Source organism: Atractosteus spatula, chromosome 12, assembly GCF_055471065.1.
Source record: "Atractosteus spatula isolate fAtrSpa1 chromosome 12, fAtrSpa1.hap1, whole genome shotgun sequence".
Lineage (NCBI taxonomy): Eukaryota > Metazoa > Chordata > Actinopteri > Semionotiformes > Lepisosteidae > Atractosteus > Atractosteus spatula.
Genome location: NC_142717.1, coordinates 15992724 through 16017468, shown reverse-complemented (window position 1 = coordinate 16017468; position 24745 = coordinate 15992724). Strand labels below are relative to the sequence as shown.

General features: G+C 37.1%; 1 protein-coding gene across 1 annotated transcript in view; it reads right to left on the bottom strand.

Annotated features, from left to right (window-relative positions):
- Nucleotides 1–24745, bottom strand: part of chn2 (chimerin 2) — a 146642-nt gene that overhangs the window by 6647 nt on the left and 115250 nt on the right. Inside the window, exons 8-10 of the mRNA XM_088929789.1 lie at nucleotides 17667–17744; nucleotides 13135–13219; nucleotides 996–1169 (exon numbers count right to left, since the gene is read on the bottom strand). Coding sequence (XP_088785915.1) covers nucleotides 996–1169; nucleotides 13135–13219; nucleotides 17667–17744 — 337 coding nt within the window. The remainder of the gene's footprint in view (nucleotides 1–995; nucleotides 1170–13134; nucleotides 13220–17666; nucleotides 17745–24745) is intronic.

Here is a 24745-nt window from a genome sequence, read left to right as displayed (position 1 = left end):
ACAAAGCAAGCACAAGACTTAGCAAAAGAATGATAGACTAAGAAATTTTTAGATTTTAATTTTTACTCTTTATGGCTCTGTTTTGTGTATGTTTTCATAATTAGGACTTGAATCTGGATGAGTGTCTCCTTCTTTCAAACGGTCAGTTACTTTAAAAGAATATTTATCCCTAACTTACAGACTGCCACACCGTCATTTAAGAAAAAAGCATTTATTTTGATTCTAATCTTTTCATGAATGCAGCCTTGTGGTAATGTTTTATTTCTTTTCTCAGACACAACAAAAACATGAAATTTGTTTTAGCTATGGCAAGTCCTAATATTATACATATTTCTATACATACAGCCTTCTTCAGGCTCCAAGGCCGAAAGTTTGTGCCTTCTTTCTTCTTTTTTCAGCATGGAATAAACTTATTACTACATATTCAAGTTTATATTGATAAAAACATCACAAACTTAATATGTGCTCCTGTGTATTTCTTTCCAAAAATGCACAACCTAAGTTACATTTACCTTGTAACATACAGTAACTGTGAAAGCCACCTTTAGTATTGTCAGATGATCATAATGTCTTTTTTTTAGTTAATTAGTTCTGTAGTTCATTTTAGGGCACTTAAATGCAAAGCAAGCCAAAACACATTTGACATAACCAGAAACTGATTTATGTTGTGAGAGCTTGTTTAACAGATTCTAGCACATTTACCTCACACCTGCAAGTCAGCTAATGTTTTGACTCTACATGTGAACATTTCTGAAAATGCAACTAGTATTACTAAAAAGTAAAGATGGGGAATGGAGTAGTCAGGAATCCTGTCCCGAGGACAGTGGTAAAGAAATAGATTGACTTTGAGGTCAATCATCAGCTTACCTGTTCCTTTTCATCTTTTAGGAACAAGCTACAGGAAACTTTAAATTTATTCTACACTGCAGAATTCATTTTTTCCACATGTTACAACTGCATGTTGCATGTTGGGATTGTATAGAAATGGTTCTAACCTCTTTTTTCTATTTCTTGAATGCACATGTCCACCACCATAGGTCTCTGTGTGTTGTGTGCCTTCACCAGTGTAGTCAGATCACAGCTGTACACTTTCTTTATTCTCTTCAGGTCTGGCTGACAGTCACTTGGAACATATTTGGAACACTGTTTGTGCACATTCAGCCCGCAATCTGAAATACAAAATTTAAAAATTAACGGTAACTCATATTTCATTCTTATTAAGAGTAGAGTTATAGTTCATTTTGCTAAGCTTTTATGTCTCAATAATTAAAAAAAATAAAAAATAAAAATATACAGACTGTACATGCAGTATCACAAAGGCATTGCCTTTATAATAGATTATAATAGAACTGCAATGTTAGTCATTTGAAATGAAGCCATTGTATTTAAAATACAAAAAAGTACTGCTCATGGGATTGTGTCCTTGTTGTGGGAAAGGGGCTTGAATGCCCCAGGGAGCCTTAAAGCTGTCAGGAACTTTGCACTCCCGTTAGGGTCACCCTGGGCAAATTAGTCTCAATTGAGGGGCAAGACGAACAACAATCCAAGCTCCAGTAGATTCCCATGATTCCTTTAAAAAATAAGAGAAACCTGCCTGGTAAGGGAAACTGGGGCACACCCCTGTGGCCACACAAACTCGGCTGGGCTCAGCCCAAAATGGCAATGGAATTGTTGTGTGGGCTCACCCCTACAAAGCGAAAGATGGGGGAAACGTGCGAGCATGGGTGGGAAAGATCAGGACAGACTAGACCTTGGCAATAGAATCTGGTTCTTGGAACATGGAAAGATTTCACTGCTCAGGAAAGAGCCAGAGCTGTTGCAGAAGGTTGAAAGGTACTAACAGGTATAGTTGGTTTTTATTTCTACACACACCATTGTACTTCTACACACACCTTTGCAATCGCGGGAGGTCTCTCTTCTCCTCTGGATGTCCCTCATATGAGAGGCCCCAGGCAAGTGTGGGGATACCAACGAGTCCCAGGCTGGGTCTATACAGTTGAAGTTTGTCCCAGTGCATGAGAGGGTCACCTAAATGCAACTATGAATTGCAGCAAGCAGAACTCTTACTGTTATTTGTACTTATGCACCTAACAAATGTTCAGAGTATTCGGTCTTCTTAGAGACAGTGTACAGTGTACAGTGTTAGATAGGGTGTCATCTAATGACTCTGTAGTCCTCATGGGAGATATCAATGGTAACATGGTGAATGACAGACAGATCTGGAAGGGCATGATTGAGAGGAACAGTCTCCCTGATCTGAACCCAAGCATTTAGTTGTTATTGGACTTCTGTGTTAGTAATGGATTTAGAACACAGTGTTCAAACACAAGGTTTCTCATACGTGTACTTGGTACCAGTGCACCTTGGGTTGAAGGTCGATGATTGACTTTGTGGTTGTATCATCAGACCAAAGGCCTGGAAACTTGGATAAGAAGAGGGGGTGAGCTGTCAACTGGTCACCATTTGGTGGTGTGTTGGGTCAGATGGATGGGTCAATGAGCTGGTAATGCTTAAGGCACAGGACAATGTTAGCTGGTTGTGGTCAATGCGCTCAATGTTGCATGGAAGCCCATTCAAGTTGGGTGTCAGACCAAGGGAACTTGTCTTATCTCCTGTCTGTGAGATGCACAGACAAGATTTGGAGTGTATCCAGTTTGGTGACATAAGGATTTTATCTCTGCTGTTTGCAAATGATGTTGTCCTCTTTGTCTCTTTTGACTGTGATGTCCAGCACACACTGTTGAAATTTCACAGCAGAGTGTGACATGGTTGGGATGGGGGTCAACGAGTCTGAGGTCTTAGTTCTCTCCAGTAAAAGAGTGGATTGCTCTATCCAGACAAGGGAGGAACAGCTGCCCAAAGTCAAGGAATTTAGGTACCTCAGGGAACATTTCACGAGTGAGGATAGAGGGAATCATGAGATTTACCAGTGCACTGGTTCAGCAGCTGCAGTAATGTGGGCGTTCTACCGAACCACGGTGTTGAAGGGGAACTGAGTTTTATTATGAAGCTCTCAGTGTGTCCATCAGTCTATGTCCCTATCCTTACCTATGGTCCTGAGATTTTAATAATGACGTAAAGAGCAGATTGCAGCTGTTAGTGGCAGAAATGAAGGTTTTTTCTATAGTGGTTCTGGGCTTACTCTCTATGACAGGTTAAGAAGCTCTGCAATCCAGGAAAACCTTGGAGTAGAGTCACTGCACTTATGGATCAAGAGGAGCCAGTTAAGGTATTTCGGGTAGAGAACCTGGTCTGCCTATTTCTGCCTGTTACCACTGCAACACTCACCAACCAACGGATACTAACCAATGGTTAGAGAATAAGATGAGAAAACAAACATTAATAATAATAATGATAATAATAATTGCTTACACTTACACTTGCGCTTTTCTGGACACTCCACTCTACAGCGCTTTACAGGTAATGGGGACTCACTTCCACCACCACCACCAATGTGCAGCCCCACCTGGATGATGCAATGACAGCCATAGTGTGCCAGAATGCTCATCACACATCAGCTATCAGTGGGGAGGAGATCAGAGTAATTAAGCTAATTCATAGATGGGGATTATTAGGAGGCCATGATTGGTAAGGGCCAATTTGACCAGGACACCAGGGTGACACCCCTACACTTTTCAAGAAATGCCCTGGGATTTTTAATGACCACAGAGAGTCAGGACCTCCGTTTTACGTCTCATCCAAAGGAAGGCATCTTTTTACAGTACAGTGTCCCCGTCACTATACTGGGGCATTAGAACCCACACATACCACAGGGTGAGTGCCCTGTTCTGGCCCCACTAACACCTTTTCCAGCAGCAACCTTTCCCTGGAGATCTCCCATCCAGGTACTGACCAGGCTCACACCTGCTTAGGTTCAGTGGGTTGCCACTTGTGAGTTGCAGGGTGATATGGTGCTGGCCAGAAACATTACATTTCTGTTAAACATTTCTAACTAGGCAGTAATTGATTGTGGTGAGTGAGACATACAGTGACACAAAGAAACTTTTGATGTCAAATGAATTCTTCACAAGGAGCACTAGGACAGTGATTGAAACATCTATGAGCAGTCAGGATAGTCTGGGTTTTGCAAATCTCTCACTCTTGATTTTTTCTAAGTAGTGCTGATACATTTAAAGTAATGCAATTCTGATTTATGTTTAAATAAATAATATAAGTACATTTTAGAATACATGGGCATTGAAAAAAATGACACCATTACATATAAGTGACCCTGAATATTCACTTGTTTGGTTATATTCAAGACATTTAGAATCATAACATTATTTAAACTTTTTAAAGATTATACAAACAATTAAACAAATCCTATTTTTTTTAAGACACAGGCATTATTTATGAAGATTTCAATACAGTTATATGATACATATAATAATGTTCTAGAATCAATGTCTTGATATGGTAATTGTTATCTTCAGTAAATACTATGTAATTATTTCTAACATTGGGATTCACCAAGATTCTGATGTATTGATGACTGAAGCACACAAAAAAAATAAATTCTAACTCATCTGTTGTTTAAGGGGCAAGCACCCATGGTTAAAAAGAAAAAAAAACTTAATATATTTCTATTAGAACTGTGTGGTCACTCAAACACTCAATAGTTGTTTTACCATTGAAGTGAATTAAGGGTGAATTAAGGCAATGTGGTGTTTATTTTTCTTTACTACAAAAGTAAATCATGGGGATTTTCACTGTAAAAATTAGATAATAGTGATCTGTGTTCACAGATATATTTTTTTATTTTAATTATGAAGTGTTTAGAAATGTTGTTCAATGTAGTATTTAATTTTCAAAGACTGTAAAAAAATATTACAAAACATTTCATTTCAGGAACACCAGAAAGTGCAGCTAACTTCATCCTGTCTCTTTATTTTCCGGAATTTAACAGTAACACTATGTGTTACTTACACCTCTGCCCGAGACTTGTAACAGAGGCATTCCACCAATACAGAGTGATTATTCATTGTCATTCAGACGTTTCTATAACACCCATCAAAATCCCTGTTGAGCAGTTGAAACTGGATTCTTCTCAGAAGAAAGCCTGACTACAGGAAGGTTTTCATTTTCTTTAAAAAAAAATACCTGTCTCAGTTTCAGGACTGAATGCCAATGTTTTTGTTTCTCCTTATCAATGTGAAATTTGAACGCAATGTTTAGGAGCTTGTGTTAGGTCTAAAAGAGAAACAAATGAACATGTCAACATATTTTTTTAAATGTTTCTTAGTTTTTGTTATGCCAGATGTTCTTCTTTTTAGTTTGAAGTTTTACCTCAATGAAATCCATTTCTAAAAGAAACAATAACACATTGTTTCAGACCCTGGGAAATGGCCGAGTGCTAGAGCTGAATGCATAAATGAATGGATAGGTGAGGGCTTAGTCTGGGAGTTGTGGTGGGGGGACACTAAACGTCCTATAGTCCACCACCACAGAAGTGACAAAGACTGAGGTCAGGCAAAGAAATAAATAATGAACTATTTCATTAATATACAGGGAGCTTAACTGAATTTTGTGACTAGCTGTATGTAGTTGTCATATAGAGGCTAAGATCTGTATCATTTAATTTCTTTCGCATTGTACTGTTTGCTGGGTTAGATGTGATAGTCAATCCACTTAGCATGACAGTAAACAGGAATTTCTGAAATCACTCTTCTTACTTGCAGAATTTCCTCTCCATTTACTGTACATTAGGGAGTCTTTTTTCAAATTCCAGCTCAGTGTTTGTCACTTTTGGTTGCCATTTTTACATGTTAGGTGCCTCAGACATAGCTCTGACAACTATCAAAAATGTGCTACAAACTTATAATATACCAATCAGAATTACCTCAGGTACTTTCCATTTAAATGTAGAGGTTTTCCAGATAAAACTATTACTTTCCTTACCTTTCTTAGTGAGTAATTAACTTAAGTTAGCTTTAAAAAAGTAAAGGGAGAACCATGCAAGGTAGGTGACAGTATTAATGTTATATTTGCATTAGTTACTAAAAATGTTAATACTGAGTTACTTATCTTAGTCTGTAGATTCCAATACATCTTGTTTAAAGGAAAATAAAAGACCTTAGTTATGAAATGTATGTAATACTGTAAACAGGAGTTTTTGAAAGAGACACATTTGTTTATTACAGCACGACGTACTCTCAGGGAGATTATTACAAGACATTCTACTCTGCTATTCATAATAGATTTCTTTTATCAATGCAAATGCAGAAGATTCCATTTACATAAATAAATAAGGGAGGAAGGTTCATGCTATTAATCCCATTTTCTTTTCTTACATTCAGGCCAACTGATTACTTAAGTACACGGGTTGGTAGTGCTGTCTGATTATACATGATCTGGGGTATACACACTATGTCAGGCACCTGCCTACCACATAAAACACAAGTACTATACATGGTATATTTAGATTTTCAGACTGCTTTTTAAAAAGTTATACATTAAAGATTAATTCTCTAATTGCTGGCAGGATAAATTATCATAAATTAATGTCATAATTACTGCAATTAGTGGAGTACCTTGGAGATCTGTATTAGTGCAATAGCCCTTCCTATATCAATGATCCAGATTATGGTATAGTTAGCAACAACAAAGTACACAGATGATACCAAAGCTACAAAATATATTAAAAGAAAACATGGTCCAAATCCAATACTGGGCAAACACTTTTCAAAAGACATTTAAATGTAGAAATGCATATAGACAGCAAAAACAAACTACAGCTAAAACTAAAATGATTTAAACACAATGATTGGGAAACACTCATTTTGAAGAGACTACTCATAAAAAAGAAACGTCACATCATTTTTATGTAGAAACATTTTTTTGATCTATTAGATGAATTAGGGAAGCAATAAAAAGAATGAACATGCTTGGGTCTATAGTTAAGTGCAGAATTTGAAAACCTGTAAAGCATCCGGCCCAGATGGTATCTCCCACATGTCCTGAAAACGTGTACAGGTCAGCAGATGACACTACAATTATCGGGCTCATCAGCAACAATGATGAGTCCACATATAGGAGTGAGGTGGAGCATCTTACAAGATGGTGCTTTGACAATAATTTGGCCCTGAATGTCAACAAGACAAAAGAACTCATTATGGACTTTGGGAAACATTTCTTTTTAAAGGGAGAGAGTGAGGTACACTCCAATCAGCATCGAGGGCACAGTAGTGGAAACTGTCAACTGCTTCAGATTCCCCAGTCTGCTGATCTCCACTGATCTGATTTATCTCACAACACTGCAGCCAGTCTGAAAAAGGCAGAACAGTGCCTGCACTTTCTGTGGTGCTTAAAGAAATTAGGTATGGGGAAGCAGCTACTCATGAACTTTGACCGCAGCACCATAGAAAGTCCTCACTAGTGTTATCACTATACGATTCAGCAATACTACCATGGATGACAAAAATGCACTACAAAGGATTATGATTTACCATCAATCAGTGGGATTCACACCGTCTGCTGTCGCAAAAAAGCCCGATCCATCATTCAGGATCCCAACATCCAGGGCACAAACTGTTCTCCTCCCTGCACTTTGGCAAGTGGTACTTCATCATTATAGCACTGAATACTAGGCTTAAGAACAGCTTCTCCCCTACTGCAGTGTGCATCCTTAATAGCTAACTGCAATAACTATGAACTTGCACCTCTGCACTATGCAATTTTTGCATGGACTACTATGTTTTTTTCACTGCCACATATTTATTGTGCTCTACAATATATCCTGATGGAAAAAAGAAATGCAACACCTCCTTCTCCACACTCTGGCCCTCCCGTCTGCGTGGAACAGGCGGAAGAGTGACTCATCCATGAAGAGGACCTGATGCCACTGCTTACGAGTCCATCGCAGGCTCTGTCTGGCCCAAGCCAGTCGATTGGCAGTTTCAGCAGCACTAAGGGTGGCAGATCTGAAATGATCTCTCAGATGGACCAGTCTGATGTGTCCGTCCTGCTCTGGTGTGGTCACTTGAGGTCGGATCTTGGACAGTCATCTGTCCTGCCGGTGTGCTGAAACCTTCTCTGCAGTCGGGACACAGTGGAGTGTCTTACTCCATAGTGTCTGACAATGCTGGCACGCCATGCCTGCAGCATGCCAATGGCCCTCTCCCTTGCTTCTGGTGACATTTGAGGCATTATGGAATGCACAGAAAACTGACTAAGTGTGGCCTTTTTCTTGCAGTGACCTAAGCTTTGAATTAAGGCCTTTTTAAAGGTGACCTGATTAGGCATTGTTCCACCTGGACCTCGTTGGGTAAAAGTGCACCTAACGAGCTTTCATGTGTAACGAGCCTCACTGCACAGGCTGTATTGCTGGTCAGAAGGCTTACAACAACAACAAATTGACAACTTTTTGTGAAAGTACATAAGCTATAGTATTCTCATTCCAGAAAATGTTGCATTTGAACTAGTCCTTTTCTTCTGCAATTTGTTCAACTAACATATAATTTCATAATGTCCTGAGGGTTCCTCACATAATTTATTAATAAAAAATTATTGAAATACTTCCTTTATAATCTGAATAAAGATTTTATAGATTAACTAAATAGTCAAGACAAAAAAAATCCATTATCACTGTACTTTCAGATACAGTATTTTCTACTATTTGAGATACTTTACCAATTACTAAGTGAAAAAAAAAATAGTCAAAAGGCAAGTTTTACCTAGTTTCCAGGCAAGAATAATATAATTAATTTATTTTAGGGTCAAACTAAAATGCACCTTAATTAATTAATTATCTTTTACTGAATTTAGTTTTCTCTAGAAGTGACTGAAATCACTGAAGAATAATTTATTTTACCTTTATTACCATTTTTACTACATGCATAAGATCTGAGACAGCTTGATTTACAGTAGCAGCCGAAGATAAAATGGGTGTGCATGTACAATATGTGGGAAAACTGGTTTCTTGGTTTTTAAATACGTACCAATAACAATAAGGCTAACAGAACAATAATAATAATTTAGAAGTGCTTTTATGACAGAACTGTGTAATTGCATACACAAACACAAATGTGACATTCAGTCAGCTCTGATGATCTTAAATGTGTGCTCCTTCTTGTCAAATGTGTGAGGGGAGCAGATAAAGGTCTCAGGGACCATGCACCAGGGCTCGGAGACGCATGGAGACAAAACGGATGAAGCGTTGGAAAACAATGAATCCTCAAAAGGTTTATTCTATAAAAATAAATTGAAGCTCTACTGTTTTGTTTCTAAAATGCCTGTGGGGTGTAATTTTGTAATAGCCTGTTACAAATGTTAAAAAGAAAGTGAAAAAAGAAAATCACATTAAGCTGACCCATCAAAACCAAGAGTTAAATTATATATTAGAATATTGAAGAGATTTAAAAACTGTCACCAGTTGCAGACTCTAATGGATTTGGGCAATGAGTTGTATGGAACCTAGTACTGGTAGAAGGCCTATATTACCAGACTGAAGAGACATTAAGAGCTGGACTTTGTTCATAAAATAAGTCCTTAAAATAACCCATTCAATGTCTGTTTTAATTTGAAATTATAATTTTACAGTATAGTACCTGTTCACAATTTATGCTACAATTAACTGAAGTATTACATCAGGTTAAAACAGACTTAAAAGCAGATTTAATAAAGAATTCTAACTTTAGAAATGTTTTGCATTTATTTACCTGCTTTATATTGATTTTAATACAGACTTAAGATGTATTGTCACATTGTATTTTATATTATATAGTATATTATTAATAATATTAATATATTATATTACATTTCTACATTGTAGTGAAGTATTGATTTTTAAATTAATTTTATGAGCTTGTAAAAAATAAAAGCTGTGACATTTGCTAATCTAAAAGCACACACATATAAGATTATACAGTACATGTCAAATGACAGTAATGGACAACATTATTTACTTCTTAAGCAGGAAACAGGCAAGACTGCTCCAATATGTTTTTGTTTACATCAACCAAACATTAAATAATAAAACAAACTTTTAAAAGAACTTTCAAAAGTCATGTGATGCAGTGGAATGCACATGATGGGTGTGTTCCACTTCATCACAAATGAGTACAGTTTCAACTTATGGCCATCACAGCTAAATTTAGCTGTAACCTCTGAGCTACAGTAAGAAGCAGTAGAACTGGTTTTGACAGAGTGTCATAGAAGAATGTTGAATACTTACACTTCGGGTTCTGTCTTGTAAAAAGAAACATTTGTGAATGTTTCATTTGTATGAAAATGAGGCAGACTAGTTTCATGCCCTCAAGCAGTATTTGAGTTTTTCTTTTTTGTGAGTTAAGTTTCCTTGGGTGTTATTAGCCATGCTGTAATTAACCACACTGTTGTAACAATTATTACAGGTCTATTAATATAGGAGAAATAAGGAAATACTCTAGAGCACATAAGCAAGAAAACCTAACCATAGTCAAATTATGACTAGAGTGTCTCGCAAATGTATTTAGACCCTTGCACAATTTTCACAATTTGTTGCTTTAAAGTTCACAGTCATGACATTTTTAAGTAGCAATTAATATTCCTACTCATCCTACTCCTAATCATCCTACTCAAAACATTGAAAGCAAAAACAAAAAAGGAAGTACATACTGTAGCTTGTTTATTGTAGCTTATAAAGTATGAAATAAATATTGTAGCTTATTATTATGAAAGAAAAATGGAATTCAAAACTGCATATTCAAACCTTTTGTTGCCAATTTAAATTAATTTAGGTACAAAAGTACCTTAATGAGTCATATAATTAGTTGAGTGGCTAATAATAATAAAAACACTATGTCAGGTAGTGAATTTCAAGCAAAGATCCAAACATGAAGATGGTGACAGGCAGATGTTCCTTTAAACAGGAGTTGGTGGTTTGATGAGCTATTGTACAGTCATGGGCGTTACTACTTAAATGGCCTGTCTTACTTCTCTAACAGGGCCTGTGGTTCTCTTCTTAATACTAGATCTAGATCTAACGTTAGAGAGAGAAGGAAAATCTTTACTCCTTAGCAAAGCATGTTGATGGAGGACTCTCCCATCTTGCTGCAAGTGCAGTGTGAGCATGCAGTGTGTGGGTTGCGTGTTCACCTCGCACATGCAGTGGGAGCAGCAGCTGGTCAAGCGGGCCTTGAAGCTACAGAGCTCCAGGTATGTGTAAGAAACAAGTTGTGTGTGGTCACAGTGCCTGGAATGCTTCTAATCTGTGAATGCCATGGAGGTAATAATTACATGCCTTGAAGTACTCCACACTGTCTCTTAGGGATCTGAGATAGAGACTTGTACTGTATCTGCAGATGTGTATCCAGCAGAGGTTAGTAGCTGCAATTCATCTGCAATGTGGCAGGGATAGACAGCTGAATGCTGTGGGCTGTGAAAACCCGTGGGAGTATGTTGGTGTGCGGGACACAGCAGGTTGATGCTGCAGTCCTTCCCAGAAGGGCAGCAATGTCAAGAAAATGGAGGGGTTCTGTTCATGAGCATATCATGATAGCTGGAGTATTCCCTGGCTCTGCACATGGCAGAGGGTATCATTTTGGCTGCTGGCTCTCTGGTGGAGAGTAGGGTCTAGCATGGACCAATGTCAGAAAAGAGAAGGGTTTTGGCCTGGGCGAGTACATGGCACACTGGGATGTAGTTTGATTATTGTCTATTAAAAGGAAAGCATGTTGTGTTAATGTGGTGTCAATGGGGCTGTATGGGCTGCCCACCAGATTGAGAAACCTGTGTCTGAAGGGTAAGAGAGCATGGGAACTCAGTCTCTGTACCAGAAGAGGAGCAGTAGTTGCTTGTCTACACCTGGCTGTCTGACAGTGCAGTGTGTATGTTGGTCAGAGGTGAAATCAAGGAAAGGGCAGCTGGAGAGTGTGTTTGGAATGCTGTGTGCTAGAGGGACATGAGAGAGACACACCAATAACTGCAGGATAACAGTAGAGTTTTTAAAGAAGAGAAGAGAATAATTGTGTAGTGAGTGGCAGAAGAGTCAAAAATTATATACAGACAGAACTGCAACCAACCTCCCAAGTAGGGTATGGCCTGTGTTTTTTATAAAGGTCAAGGAGAAAAAAATTGTACAAATGCATAGATCAGGAGAAGGGCATAAAACATGGGTGAGAAAGTCTGTGGGTCAACGATATCCTTGTCACTCCAATAAGGGTGCTTGTATGGAATTGAAAAAAAACCCTCTCAAATTGCACATGAAGATTGCAATAAAGCACTTAAGTGATACTGTAAACATGTGTTAAAAGACCAAACTAATTTGGATCTTGCATCACCACCATCCCTAATGTCAAGCATGGTGGATGCAGCATTATGTTATTGTTCTGCTTCTCATCAGCAGGGACTGGAAGATAGTCAAGACTGATGGGAACATAGATGGGGCAAAGTACTGGAAAGCCTTAGAAGAAAACCTGTTTCAGACCTAAACCCAGGACAAAATTAATCTTTCAGCAGGTCAACGAGACAAATCTTAAGGACAAAACTATACTGGAGTTGCTTAGGAAGAAGCAAGTGAATGTCCTTGAGTGGCCCAGCCAAAGTCCTGGCTTGAATTTTACTGAGATTCTGTGGAAATACAGTACTTGAAAATGTCTGTCCATAAGCATTCCCAAGCAATTTGAAAACACTGCATTTGTATGAAAACAAACACTGAAAAGCAAATCTGCCAAGTAAAATGGCAAAACACTGCACTAAACCAATGTGCAAAGTTGGTTGAGACCCAAAAAAACTAGTGGATGTATTTGATGCCGAAGATGTTTCAAGCAAATATTGAGGTCACTGGTATGAATATTTATGCAATCAACATCAGTTGACGCTCACTTTCAGTTTTTTTCTCATTAGTGTCCACTGACATTTACTGTAACTTAAAAAAGATTTCTTAGAAATCTTAATTCCCAGTATTCAAGTTTTGAATAAAATATAAAGTATAATTTCTCAATGGGTCACTATAGGAAGGGTCTGAATATTTTTGCAAGGTGTTGATTGTGCACTCCGTGTATTTTAAAATAGAACAGGGATAACTACTAAATACCTATATAGAATGAAACAAAAATTACTCATATTTCTGAACCTATTTTTCAAAGTGATTTGTTTTTGGTTTGCCTTTACAAAAGCAGGCTGTTGGCTTTGTAAATATGAGTGTAAGACCATTACCTGAACATGTGACTCCCTGAGCAATTAATCCCCACATGAAGTTGGCACAGTATTCGCACCAGTGTGGACCTCGAAACGTGTGGACCTAAGAGCAGAGAACACAGAAAACAGGAGGCTGTGAGACAGATGGTCTGGCAGATGGAACACACAAAGGACAACAGAAGCAATCTACACAGCAGGAATTTCATTGCCAAACAGTGATGACTGTGTGGGTATTCTATTATTATCTGCCTTTGAACTGATCAACACTAATAATAACTTTCTTGTAATTGTGTATTTACAGAATGCTATGCTGTCTCAAGTGCAGATTAAATCTTTACAGAAAGTATTTCTTTTTCAAGACCATACAGAGAAGCAGAAACAGCCCAGAATCAAATGATTAATTCAGTTTCTTGTAGTCTCTCTACCGAAAAAAAAAGTGTCATTTTAGAACAAGCAATAGAGCCCATAACAAGTTAAAATCACTGAGGACATAAATCAATTTCTGGCACATTCTTACTCTTCTAAACAGGGAACTCATTGGGTCACAATTATTTTTGTTTCTCATTTAAATTTTGAGCTAGTTAATGGTTTTAAAATGTGTATTTAAATCTAAAAATTAAATATTAATTGAAATATTTAATTATTCCCAGGAAACGGCTAAAATTAGATTAACCCACATAAGGATTTGAAGAAACAGTGAATTTAAAAACAAAGTCATAAGTAGGCAAATGTAGCTGAAAATTTGTTAAAAAAAATGTATCACACAGTCAAGTTTGTTTTCAGGTAACATTTTAATAATCAACTTCAAAATGTCCAACTTCAATAAAATTACCAACTTAAAAATCTCACTAAGGATAAAAAATAATACTTGAAAGATCTGAAATAAGCATTGCTGCCTTGCAGCCCTGAGGCCCAGAGTTCATTTCTAGACCTGAGATGTTCCTGTGTGGAGTTTGTATGTTCTCCCCATGTTTGCGTGGGTTTCTTCCGGGTGATCCGGTTTCCTCACACAGTCTAAAAACATACCAGTAGGCTAACTGGTTTCTAGGAAAACTAACCCTGGTGTGAGTTTGTGAGTGTGTCTATATCTTTGTTTGCCCTGTGATGGACTGGCTTCCCGTCCAGGGTGTACCCCACCTTGCGCCCGTTGGTTGTCGGCTCCCCCATGACCCTGAATTGGATGAAGCGGTTAGAAAATGGATGGGTGACTGGATTCAAAATGGCGAATAGTACTATCTGAAACTTTTCACAATATGGAATTACATAGAATATATGAAACAATCTAAGTATTTAGCATTATTACTTTAATATTCTACAGCAGGATTGAGAAGCAAAAAGTGGTTCACTAAAACATAAGAGCACACAATTCATAAAACAATACATTTTATAGTTCAATACTGCTGTTAAGGAGATTATGCAATTAAAGATCTTAATTAAACTAATAGATGAAAATAGGAATAGATAACAGAATAGATTAAAATTAAGGAACCCCTCCTGGAATGGTAAATGCTACATTGCAAAAGAATAAATACATTAAATGCACCTATACAGTAGTAGTTTTAAATTAAAATCATTAGAAATTTGCAAACCTCATGACAGTAGTTTTTTATTTCTGTTCTCACAGTTTTTTGTATAACCGCTTTGTGATTTTCAACATTTAAGACTCTCTTAAATCAAGTGCTCCGACATGCAACAGCTGGTGCTTTTGTGCAAGTTAAATGTGCGATACGCAGGGGTACCATAATTGATTTAGAAAACTTTGAAAACAAGATAAAAAAAAACAACATAAATATCAGTCCTATTTCCCAACTAGAAAAGCAGACAAACTCTATAACTGTTCAGGCAAAATCTATAACTGTTCATTATGTCCTTTCAGAGATACACTTTAAATACCTACAGTAGTTCACAAGCCAGCACAAAAAAATGTATTTAATTACCATCATAACTACTACAGCAAACAAAAAAAACACCTAACTGAACATATGAGACTATTCTTTGGATGTCAATCATGTATTGGAAATAAGGGTTTGTGCAACCCCTCTTTCACCCTCTGTCCAAGTGAATTACTGCAAATGAGTAAACATGAAACGCCAAATGTCATTTTTGTTTATGTTTACTGAAGCACACCTAAGATGCAATGCATTTGCCTTTTAGTTTGCAACTTTTATCAAAGAAAAAAGAGCAAGAATGTGCTAAGGTAAACGTTTTTTGACATGCTATTATTAAAAAAAATGATAGCAGAGATACTGACAGTAAGGAGGAAACAAAACCTAAGTTATCCTACTGTTATCTCCAGTTAATGTTAGCAAACACTGATTCTATCAAGAGCATGTATCCTTTAGCTTTACTGAACAACTGTGCCACATGTCTCTTGCAAGGAGTAATTATTTTGATGTACAAGATAAAGAAACCTATTTTACTCCCCTGTTATGGAATATGGGGGATTCCATAGTGGGGAATTAAAATAGGTTTCTTTTTCTTTAAAAATGGGGTACTCATCACAGGACAGTTATACCACCTGATCTCCCTAGAGGTGACTGGTTAGTTCCACTGCTATTGTTAAGGCTTGCTTGAGCAAATTAGAAAAAAACTTGGGCCATGTCCTTAAGGCAATTGTAAATAAGGTTATTTTCTCAAGAAAAAATGTTGTTTAGTACAATGATTTGGGGAATCTGATTCTAGTACTACCAATTTCAATGTCAGAACTGCCATATTTCCTGGTGTTGTGGTGATTTCAACAGACAGACACTATATGATTGTTATTCATGTTTCTTGGAAAATCATTCATTGTTACCCTCATTAGATGACAACAGAAACCTTGTTGAGGTTTCCCTAGGTGTTTACCCATATAACTTCTCACCCAATATTCAACTGGGCTGCATAGTTGCATCTAACATAGATCAACAGAACATGAGTACAAAAATCCCTTCAGAAGAAAGTAAGTACTAAACTGTTACAATAAAGTATGAAGGTTTTGAGGCCATAAGCATATCCACTGTCTACCTCATCGTGGGAAGAAGTATTTTTGTTGTTCATTACTTTCAAGTTATTTTATCTGTTTCTGACTTTTTAAGTGTTTGTTGTGCACTGCTAGGGTAATTATAGCAAGAAGGGTACAACAGTCCATCACAAGATGACCTCTTAGAAAAGGGTTATATGCACACCACTTATGTTAGGTGTCTATTTTGCATGCCACCTAAAGTATTTGTCTAGTGCTGCAGTGAGTGTATCCAGGCCTAGAGTCCTCAGGTTACATGACTGGTGTCTACAAGTGCATCGTTCAAAGTGTATATGAGAATGACAGCTTTTTCCTACTTAGTAAGGTAGAAGATGAAGCTCATCCAAAATTATTTCTGTCTTGCAGAGACTGGCTTTTCATTTTAATGGCTCAATAAGAGCATATATCTGTGTGGAGTTTGTATGTCCTTGTTGTGATCACACAAGGGTTTTTTCCAGGTGTTCTAGTTTCCTCCTACAGCACAAAAATATACTGGTTCCTTAATTGGCTTCAGGAAAAACTATCCCTAGGCATGACTGTGTGCGTGTCAATATGTATGCCCTGTGACGGACTGGGCTCTCATCCAGGGTGTACCCTGCTTTGAGCCTGTTGCTTGTTGGGACAGGTTCTGGCTTCTTGCGACTCTGAGTTTGTTAGAAAATGGATGGCTGAATACTTCTTATTAATGCATATTGTATGTGTTATTGTAATATCTTTTTCCAAAAGAAATGATAATGTGATAATGTGTGAGATTTAGATGTACAGTAGGTGAAGGAGAACTGAGTACAAGAGGCAATGAAATCATTTTAGTCATTCTGACTTTAACAGCAGATATTGACAACAAAGGAATGACAAACTTTAACATGAAGAATGACTTCAGGGAAATCACAAGTAAATCTTGTTCCATGGGCAGATAACTACAACACACAGACACCCTGTGTGGGTAAGAACAGCCCAGCCAAGATGGAACAAACTAATTTACAGCATCATAACATACACCAAAATAACATACACCAGTGTTCCACTAACAGCTAACATGTAGAGCTAACGTGTAGTGTCTTAAAAAGACACTACAGTGTAGTGTAGTGTGTTAAAGAGACTTTAAGACACATTATTTGTGACTATCTTGAATAAAAATGTTGATTACTTATAATAAGACCACAATAAGTACAAAAGTGACTTATCAGCAAATAATTAGTAATAGTTCAAGGCAAATTTCATTTGTAAAGCTAGAGTTTCATAATTTCTAATTACAATGCAGAAAGAAGTGCAACAAAAAGATTCAAATCATACTGCAGTCTGATGCATTTAGCATTTTTCAGCAAAAATGTAAAGTTTCAGGAAAACATGAACTGTAGTACTGCATTTTTTTATAATCAGAACAATACATAATTAATAATCACAACTGTCATGGTCTATTCACATACAGTATTACCCGTAGTCTATGTATATACCATGTATATAGTATATACAAGGAAGTTCACATAAAAAAGAACTCTTAAGGAAAGTGAAAGGTCAGTGATGTATATACAGCAGAAAAGGAGATTCTTACCTTAAAGTTGTGAGCCTTCTCATAGTTAAAATTATTTTCATTTTCCTTTATTGCAGCCCTCTTGACCAGGGACGTAACCTGTGAATAGGCAAAGTGTTTTAGAGGTTTCCATACCAATGTTCCTCTTCCACTCACTTTCACCCCCAGGGCCATGGCTAACAGCTCTTGCCGTTTTCTGTCTCGTTTTGACTTCTACAGCATCTGGCTATAGTTCTGCTCACTCTGGAACCACAGCTCCTCCGAGGGCAAATCTTTTGGGTCCCAAAATCTATCCATTTCTTCCCTTAAACAGTGAGGCTGACATCACTTAGGTCTGTAAACCCTCTTCTAAAAGCAGTCAGCAAAGTTGTAGCAGCTGTGCTCCATTCTGCTGAGACTTCTGGCATGTGATTTCAATAGGCTGTCTTAGGAGATGGAAGGGGTTTCTGCATCTGAATAAGGAAGAGTCTGTCTTGAAGTGAGCTTTTAGAGGAAAAGTGTGCCTCAGACAATAGCCCACATTCATTCACTGAACAGAGGAAAAAATATAAAAAGAAATCCACAGCAACCGTATCCAGACAGACGCTAGACTAGAGCAGTACAGGCAGGGGGTAGCAGCTCAGCTCCCTGAGAGCACAACAGCATTGAAAAGCAAGATCAATTCAACTTGGTACCACATTAAAAGAAATGCAGTGTAATCATTCAAAGAAGAGCTGCATCCAATTATTCTACGGACCAGACCCAGTAAGCTTTAAGACAATCTGGTCTAGGATTTCAGGAGATTTAACAGCTTAAGCCTCACTCACAGTTTTATATTCCAGTGTGGAAATCCCTATCAAAACAGGTCCATATTAGAAACAGAATTTATTTAGTCTATGTGGATTATGCCCTTTGAAAAGCAGTATTTCAGAGCTGGGACACTGTTTACTTTGTTCCTCCTGACAATTTACAACATATTAAGAAAATATCAGGAACTTTTTTTAACAATAAAATGGACTTCAAACAATAGCCATATAACCAAAGAAGGGTGTTTCCATTTCAGATTTTAAGTGGGATACTAAACATTTTAAACATTTTAAATCAGTTTTTAAGCATCTAACAAAAAGTTAGTATAGTGATCTGCACTATACTGCAGTAAACAGCATAGATCAGTTATATTCACAGCCAAACCCCCTACTCCTTTAAAATGTAGTACCTGTATGCATTCAGACTGAAAGCATTCAGTAAGAGAATTACCATATTTCATACACAAACCACCGAAGGTACCATAAGTTATGTGTAATCTTGATCCATTTCACACAGATGACAACAACTTTATAGATGACAACAACTATCAGGGCCCACTAGGGCCACTAGACAATGCCAAGGGTCCCCCTTAATGTGCAACACATCAGTTTTTTAATTGGCACGTTCACAACTGTGAAACAAGAATTCCCTTCAGTGGCTCTTTCTGTTGCTGCTGTTATAAGTTACAGTTAAAGTTGATTAGTTACAAATTTTTTGCTGTAAATGTGTCAATCGTTGTCTGAAGGTATTTAGACTGACCCCCGTGCGTAGCCGGAGAGATGAATAGTATAGTCTAGAAAAATAAGGTATCCAAATCGCTGGGCGAAGAGAAGTCTGGGGGCCGTAAGCAATGAGTTTGTACGTACTATTTGTGAGTAATATACAGTATGTACTACAGCACTCACGTACTATGTGTGAGCTGAAGACCCTCACACCTGAAGAAGGCTTCACAGCCGAAACGTTGTGTTTTCTTTCTTCTCTTTTCAGCATGGAATAAACCTATTACTTGTTCCTTTGCAGACTACACATGCTGACGCAGCTACCCACCTGAAGTAGTTACGGTATATGTATTGGAAGGCGCTCTGTTTTATTAACAGACATTCCGACCCAAAGAAGTGTTGTATAGTGATATAGATGTGGGTAATGTCATCCCCACTATACCATGTGCTTGTTATGCAAATCCTGCTAAACTAAAAATAAGACACAAGAAGAGCATTATTGGACAATAAAGAGTTATAGAGGAGACACGTTGTGTATCGCCTCTTTTTACACTTGTAAGAATATTCCAATGTTAATGCGACAAGATACCATAGAGAGAGTTATTATTAATAACTTTTTAAATCTGAAGCTGTTAACTCTACTTCACACCTGCATGTCAAGATCACAGTTTCAAAATGAAAAAAAAACATCAAACCTTTGATTGGATGAGAACATCATGACTGTTTCGCAAGGATGTGAAACGTGACAATTTGTTACAGTTACCATCAGGAGAAAAAGAAAGTTAATTTTTGTATTTATTTGTGGCTGCTGCAGTGGCTTGCAATGGCTGGATAGTTAACACTTCCCAAATGCTTTGTTAAGTCTGTCCGTGGGGGGAAGGGGGTAAAGGGGGACTCCGAGGTATGCTGGGCAAATGTTCAAAGTCAAATTCTTCCACAAGGGGGATACCAAGGTGGTGCCTAAGACGACGGCACCAAAATTTTTTGGCGCACCCTCATTTTAAAGCCCTGGCCAAATACGAAGACAGTACATACAGTTATAATTCAAACTGAATTAAAAACTACACAGCCCAGTTAATGGCAGTGCTTGTGATCCTTGTGATTAACCAATGAAATAGGGAGAAAATCAGTTACATGACTCTGGGGCTGAGTTTCGAAAGCTTAACCTATCAGCAACAAAGCGAAATTCACGATATGCTACCTCAAACTTTCAGTTACAAAACTGTGTTTGTCGCTTAAGCCTATTTATCTTTTTAGTTATGGAGGTGGGAAGACACACCCCCCGCCTTCCCTCTGGGTGCCTGACTTGTCGCCATCTTTAACCGTTTGAATTGCAGTAGGGAGAGACGCGTACGAAAAAACGTTAATCCCAGCTACAATACAAATACATTTTTGTGGTAAAGGGGAGCAAAATATCAGTATTTACTGCTAGTAATCAGTGTAAAATGTAGAGCTGAAATCTGAGCCTAAATGTAAAGTTAAAATCTCAACAAACAAAGCAATATAGGAAATGCACAATTTTTCTGCAACAGAAATACATAGAGAAAATAAATCCTTTCTGACATTTCAAATCAGTTTTGAACAAGGTCTCCAAAATGAACAGGAAAAAGAGCATTTTCAGAGAGCAATTACATTGTGTTTATGTAGAATAAGTGATTAGATTTCTGAGAAATCTAATTTCTCATTAGTTTAAACAGTGATATTTCAGCTACAAAAGATCACACCAGAGACAGGACTATTCTTGTCATAGACGTTCAGCAAAGGGTGAATGAAAGAAATCATATCAAGTGCAATAATTCGGTGATCAATAATAACAGTTGTAGGGCAAGAAACAAAAGATAGAGAAAACTTAAGCTGCTTAAGGCTAAAACTAAAATTCAGTCTACAAATTAAGGGAAATGAAAATTTAAAACATTAAAGTGCTAGAGGTGTAAATGTAAAAATACAAAAATGCACATGAACAAAAAACTTTAGAAATGGAGCAGGTGTTACTTTGAAATAAGCAAACAGAAAAAAGCCATGACTAGACATAGTGCAGAAGAGGGATGCAGGAACACTTGCAAAAGCTTACCAAAAAAAATTAACAGAAAGGTGTGTGTTACAAAAGAACATGCAAACATGAAACAGATTTGGCAGAGAGTGAGGGGCTTGAATAATCAGGTGCATTTCTGGCAGGGGGAGTATGAAGGTTTGATGGGACAGAGTCAGAAAATTAGCACACATAAAAAACAGCAATTCTGTCGAAGAGCCTTAAATGAATTAATAGCAAACATGGTTTCATGAAGGGCTTCTCAGATAGTTGGGCATTCAGGTAGATTTCCAGGCGAAAGGATTTGTAAATATATTTTGTTAAAGCAAGTCAGTTTTTTGGAACACATAAAAGACAGTTTTCCAAGAAAGCTTAGCCTTTATCACTAAAGAAACCACTAAATAAAGATATAAATATAGAAATCTAAAGATTTTTTTTATTCAATGTTGGTAGCAGGATGAATTGTTAGGTTGAGCTAAGTGTATATTTTGTCGCAGAGTTGCTGCAAAATGTTAACAGTGAAAACAGGTATTTAGAAATGACTCATTTCAAGAAGAAGATTTTCAGAATAATATAAATATAAATCTAGCAGGATAGAGAAAGTACAGAAAATAGGTAGATTGATCAGATTAGTATGCAAAGCCATTTAGCAAAGAGGGTGTGAGAAGACTGACAAACTAGTAAACTTTAGATATTTTTTTCTGAACCTGGGAAAATCTGATCATGTTTCTCTATAACAATAATACAAAACTTTATTTTATATAGCACCTTTAAAAGTAGCATCTCAAAGCAATACAGTAGGTGAAAAAACAGTCATAAGGACCAAAGATTACAAAGAATATACATATAAGAAAGACAAGCAGTTAGAAGTGCTACCGAAATTAGAAAATGAAGCAGATACAGACACTAAATAAGTCTTCTGAAAAGAAAGGTTTTGAGGTTAGATTTAAATGTACTCAGGGTAGGTGACTCTGATATCACTGGGGATACAAATCCAGAGCTCTGGGGTGCAGCTAGAGAAGGTCCTGTCACCCACAGAATGTAGATGTTCTTGAGGACAGCTAGAAGACCAGAGTCAGACGGACAAAGGTTGCAAGCTGGGGAGTAGACAGATAATAAGCCAGATAGGTACTGAATGAGGATGAGGATTTTGAAGTTGACTGGAAACCTGATAGGAAGCCAGTGCAAGGACTTAAAGACATGCGTAATGCAACCTGCTAAGGATTCTGGCTGTCAAATTCTGAACATATTGGAGATTGTTCAGCGTGGATGTAATTACACCAGTGAACAGGATGTGCATTTATTAATTCTAGAAAAAAAAAAGCCTTTCTTGATTTCTCTAGTTCTTAGTTTCTCTAGTTCCCTTTAAAAGAAACTATTATTTCAAAATGCAGAGTACTACATGGCCGGTATTTACATATGATATTTTGTGATTTAAACAAATTAACACAAGCGGTTTTTGAGGATTTAAGTGTTGGCTGAGTTATTGCAGGATGTACTGTAGATAGGAAAAAGATAATTTGGGGAAAGCTGTGGAATACACTGATAACAACATCACTTACTAATAGGGTTAGGCATACTTTTTACAAAATGACAGTAGATGTTATAGACTGCAGAGGAAGTTGATGAAGTTAACAGACTGTATGTTTACATAGATACCGAAATGAGGATTGTATTTGAGATTTTGTGTAGTTGCTAGCATTGAACTGTGTGTTGGATGCACATGAAATGAAGGAATGGGCAAACATAGCTGATGCTGATCCACAGAGCCAGCATCTTAAGATGTTTATATTTAGAGGCAATTTGTTTAAATAACTAGGTATGGATACTGATGTGCAAGAGAGGTGGAAAGGCTGTTTCCTTAAGCCAGCACTATAAAATAATTTATCCTCAGTGAGATGCTGCCATCTCATAGTGGGTTTCTAACACTGTGTATAGTTCCATCCATACAGTGCCTTTACTTCCATCCATTTTCTAATCTCTTTATCCAATACAGAGGTTTCGGATCCTATCCCAGCAAGCAACAGACGCAAGGCAGAATACACCCTGGATATAGCACCAGTCCATCACAGGACAGACAAACAGACACAAACACACACACACACACCAGGGACAGTTTTCCCGTAAGCCAATTAACCTACCAGTATGTTTTGAACTGTGAGAGGAAATCATATCATACATATGGAGAAAACCCACGGAACTCAGAGAGAACATGCAAACTCCACACATACAGGACGGCAGGAATTGAACCTAGGGCCCCAGTGCTGCAAGATAGCAACACTAACCACTTCGTCACCATTAAAAATGGATGGATAGCTTAGTTATCTTTCTAGTTCAGAGGTTTGCATGCATAATTTAATTTTGAAAGCCACTGAGACATCTGGTACTACTGTTGTATTTATGAAACAAAATATAAAAAAGCATGCTAACAACTGTGCCATCCTATTCCATAGTTAATACATTTTATTTTTATAGACCAGTAACATTGTTAGCAAAATATCTTATATAATTATATTTTACCCTAGCTGTTCTTTAATTTTGTATTTAACTTATTTTCTGATAGTCAGATATAATGTATATTTGAACAATGAAAATATATTTTTACAATATGCGGGGAAAAGTGGAACAATTTATTACAGTGCTAAATTTAATATTTTTGATTACTAATAGTAAAAAACTTACAGCGTACACAACGATTCTAAGCTGATCACAAAAATAAAATCACCTGTTTTTCACACATAAAAAGTGGTTATTAACTATTTAAACCTGTTTTTATAGCTTTTAAAGTCATGCAATGTCTTAGTTAAGCAGAAACACATCATTGTATCTCATTTTTTATATCTTTTTTAAAAATTAAAAAATTTGTTTGCCCAGCCTAAGGGAGGTGGGGTGCTCTCATTGACAGCTGACACTACTCCATACGCTAAAGTGAAAAATTAATAAAAACACCAATGTAAACGTCATATTTACAATTTGTTGAAAATAAAAAAGTAAAGTTCTCTAAAGCTTTCTCAGTGAAGAACGAGAATTCACGTAGGGAGCTATGTAAGCATGTGTAGGCAGCAAAAGATCAGCTAAACAGGGAAGAAAACGCTTTCAGACAAAACAATGTTTCAGGTGTGAACAATACAGTTTCCCAATTCAATTGCAGCCTAAACCACACCCTGCCCCCACTGCGATTAGAATATACACAAACAAAGCACTGAAAGCTTTACAGTAGATGATCAGGTGTTTCGCAGATGTAAGGATAGTACGTAATTCTGGCTTTATGAACTCACACCTGGGATTCGATTAATTCAAAATAAGGTTTTAAAAAAAACTGCACCAGGTACTAGATCTTGTTTATATTAAAGTTATATCACTGGGCAGTGGTGGACGGTGCACTATTTTGTTAGCAACCTGCTAGTCTGCTTAACACTTGTAGAAAACATGATTTTATTTCTGTATTGAATGTGTGTTGCATTTAAAAAATTAAAGTGTTCCAAATGTTTAATTAAGAAGTAAAAAGAACTTACAGCTTACACAAAGACTCAAACTACAGTATGGAAAAATGAGTGTTATGAAAA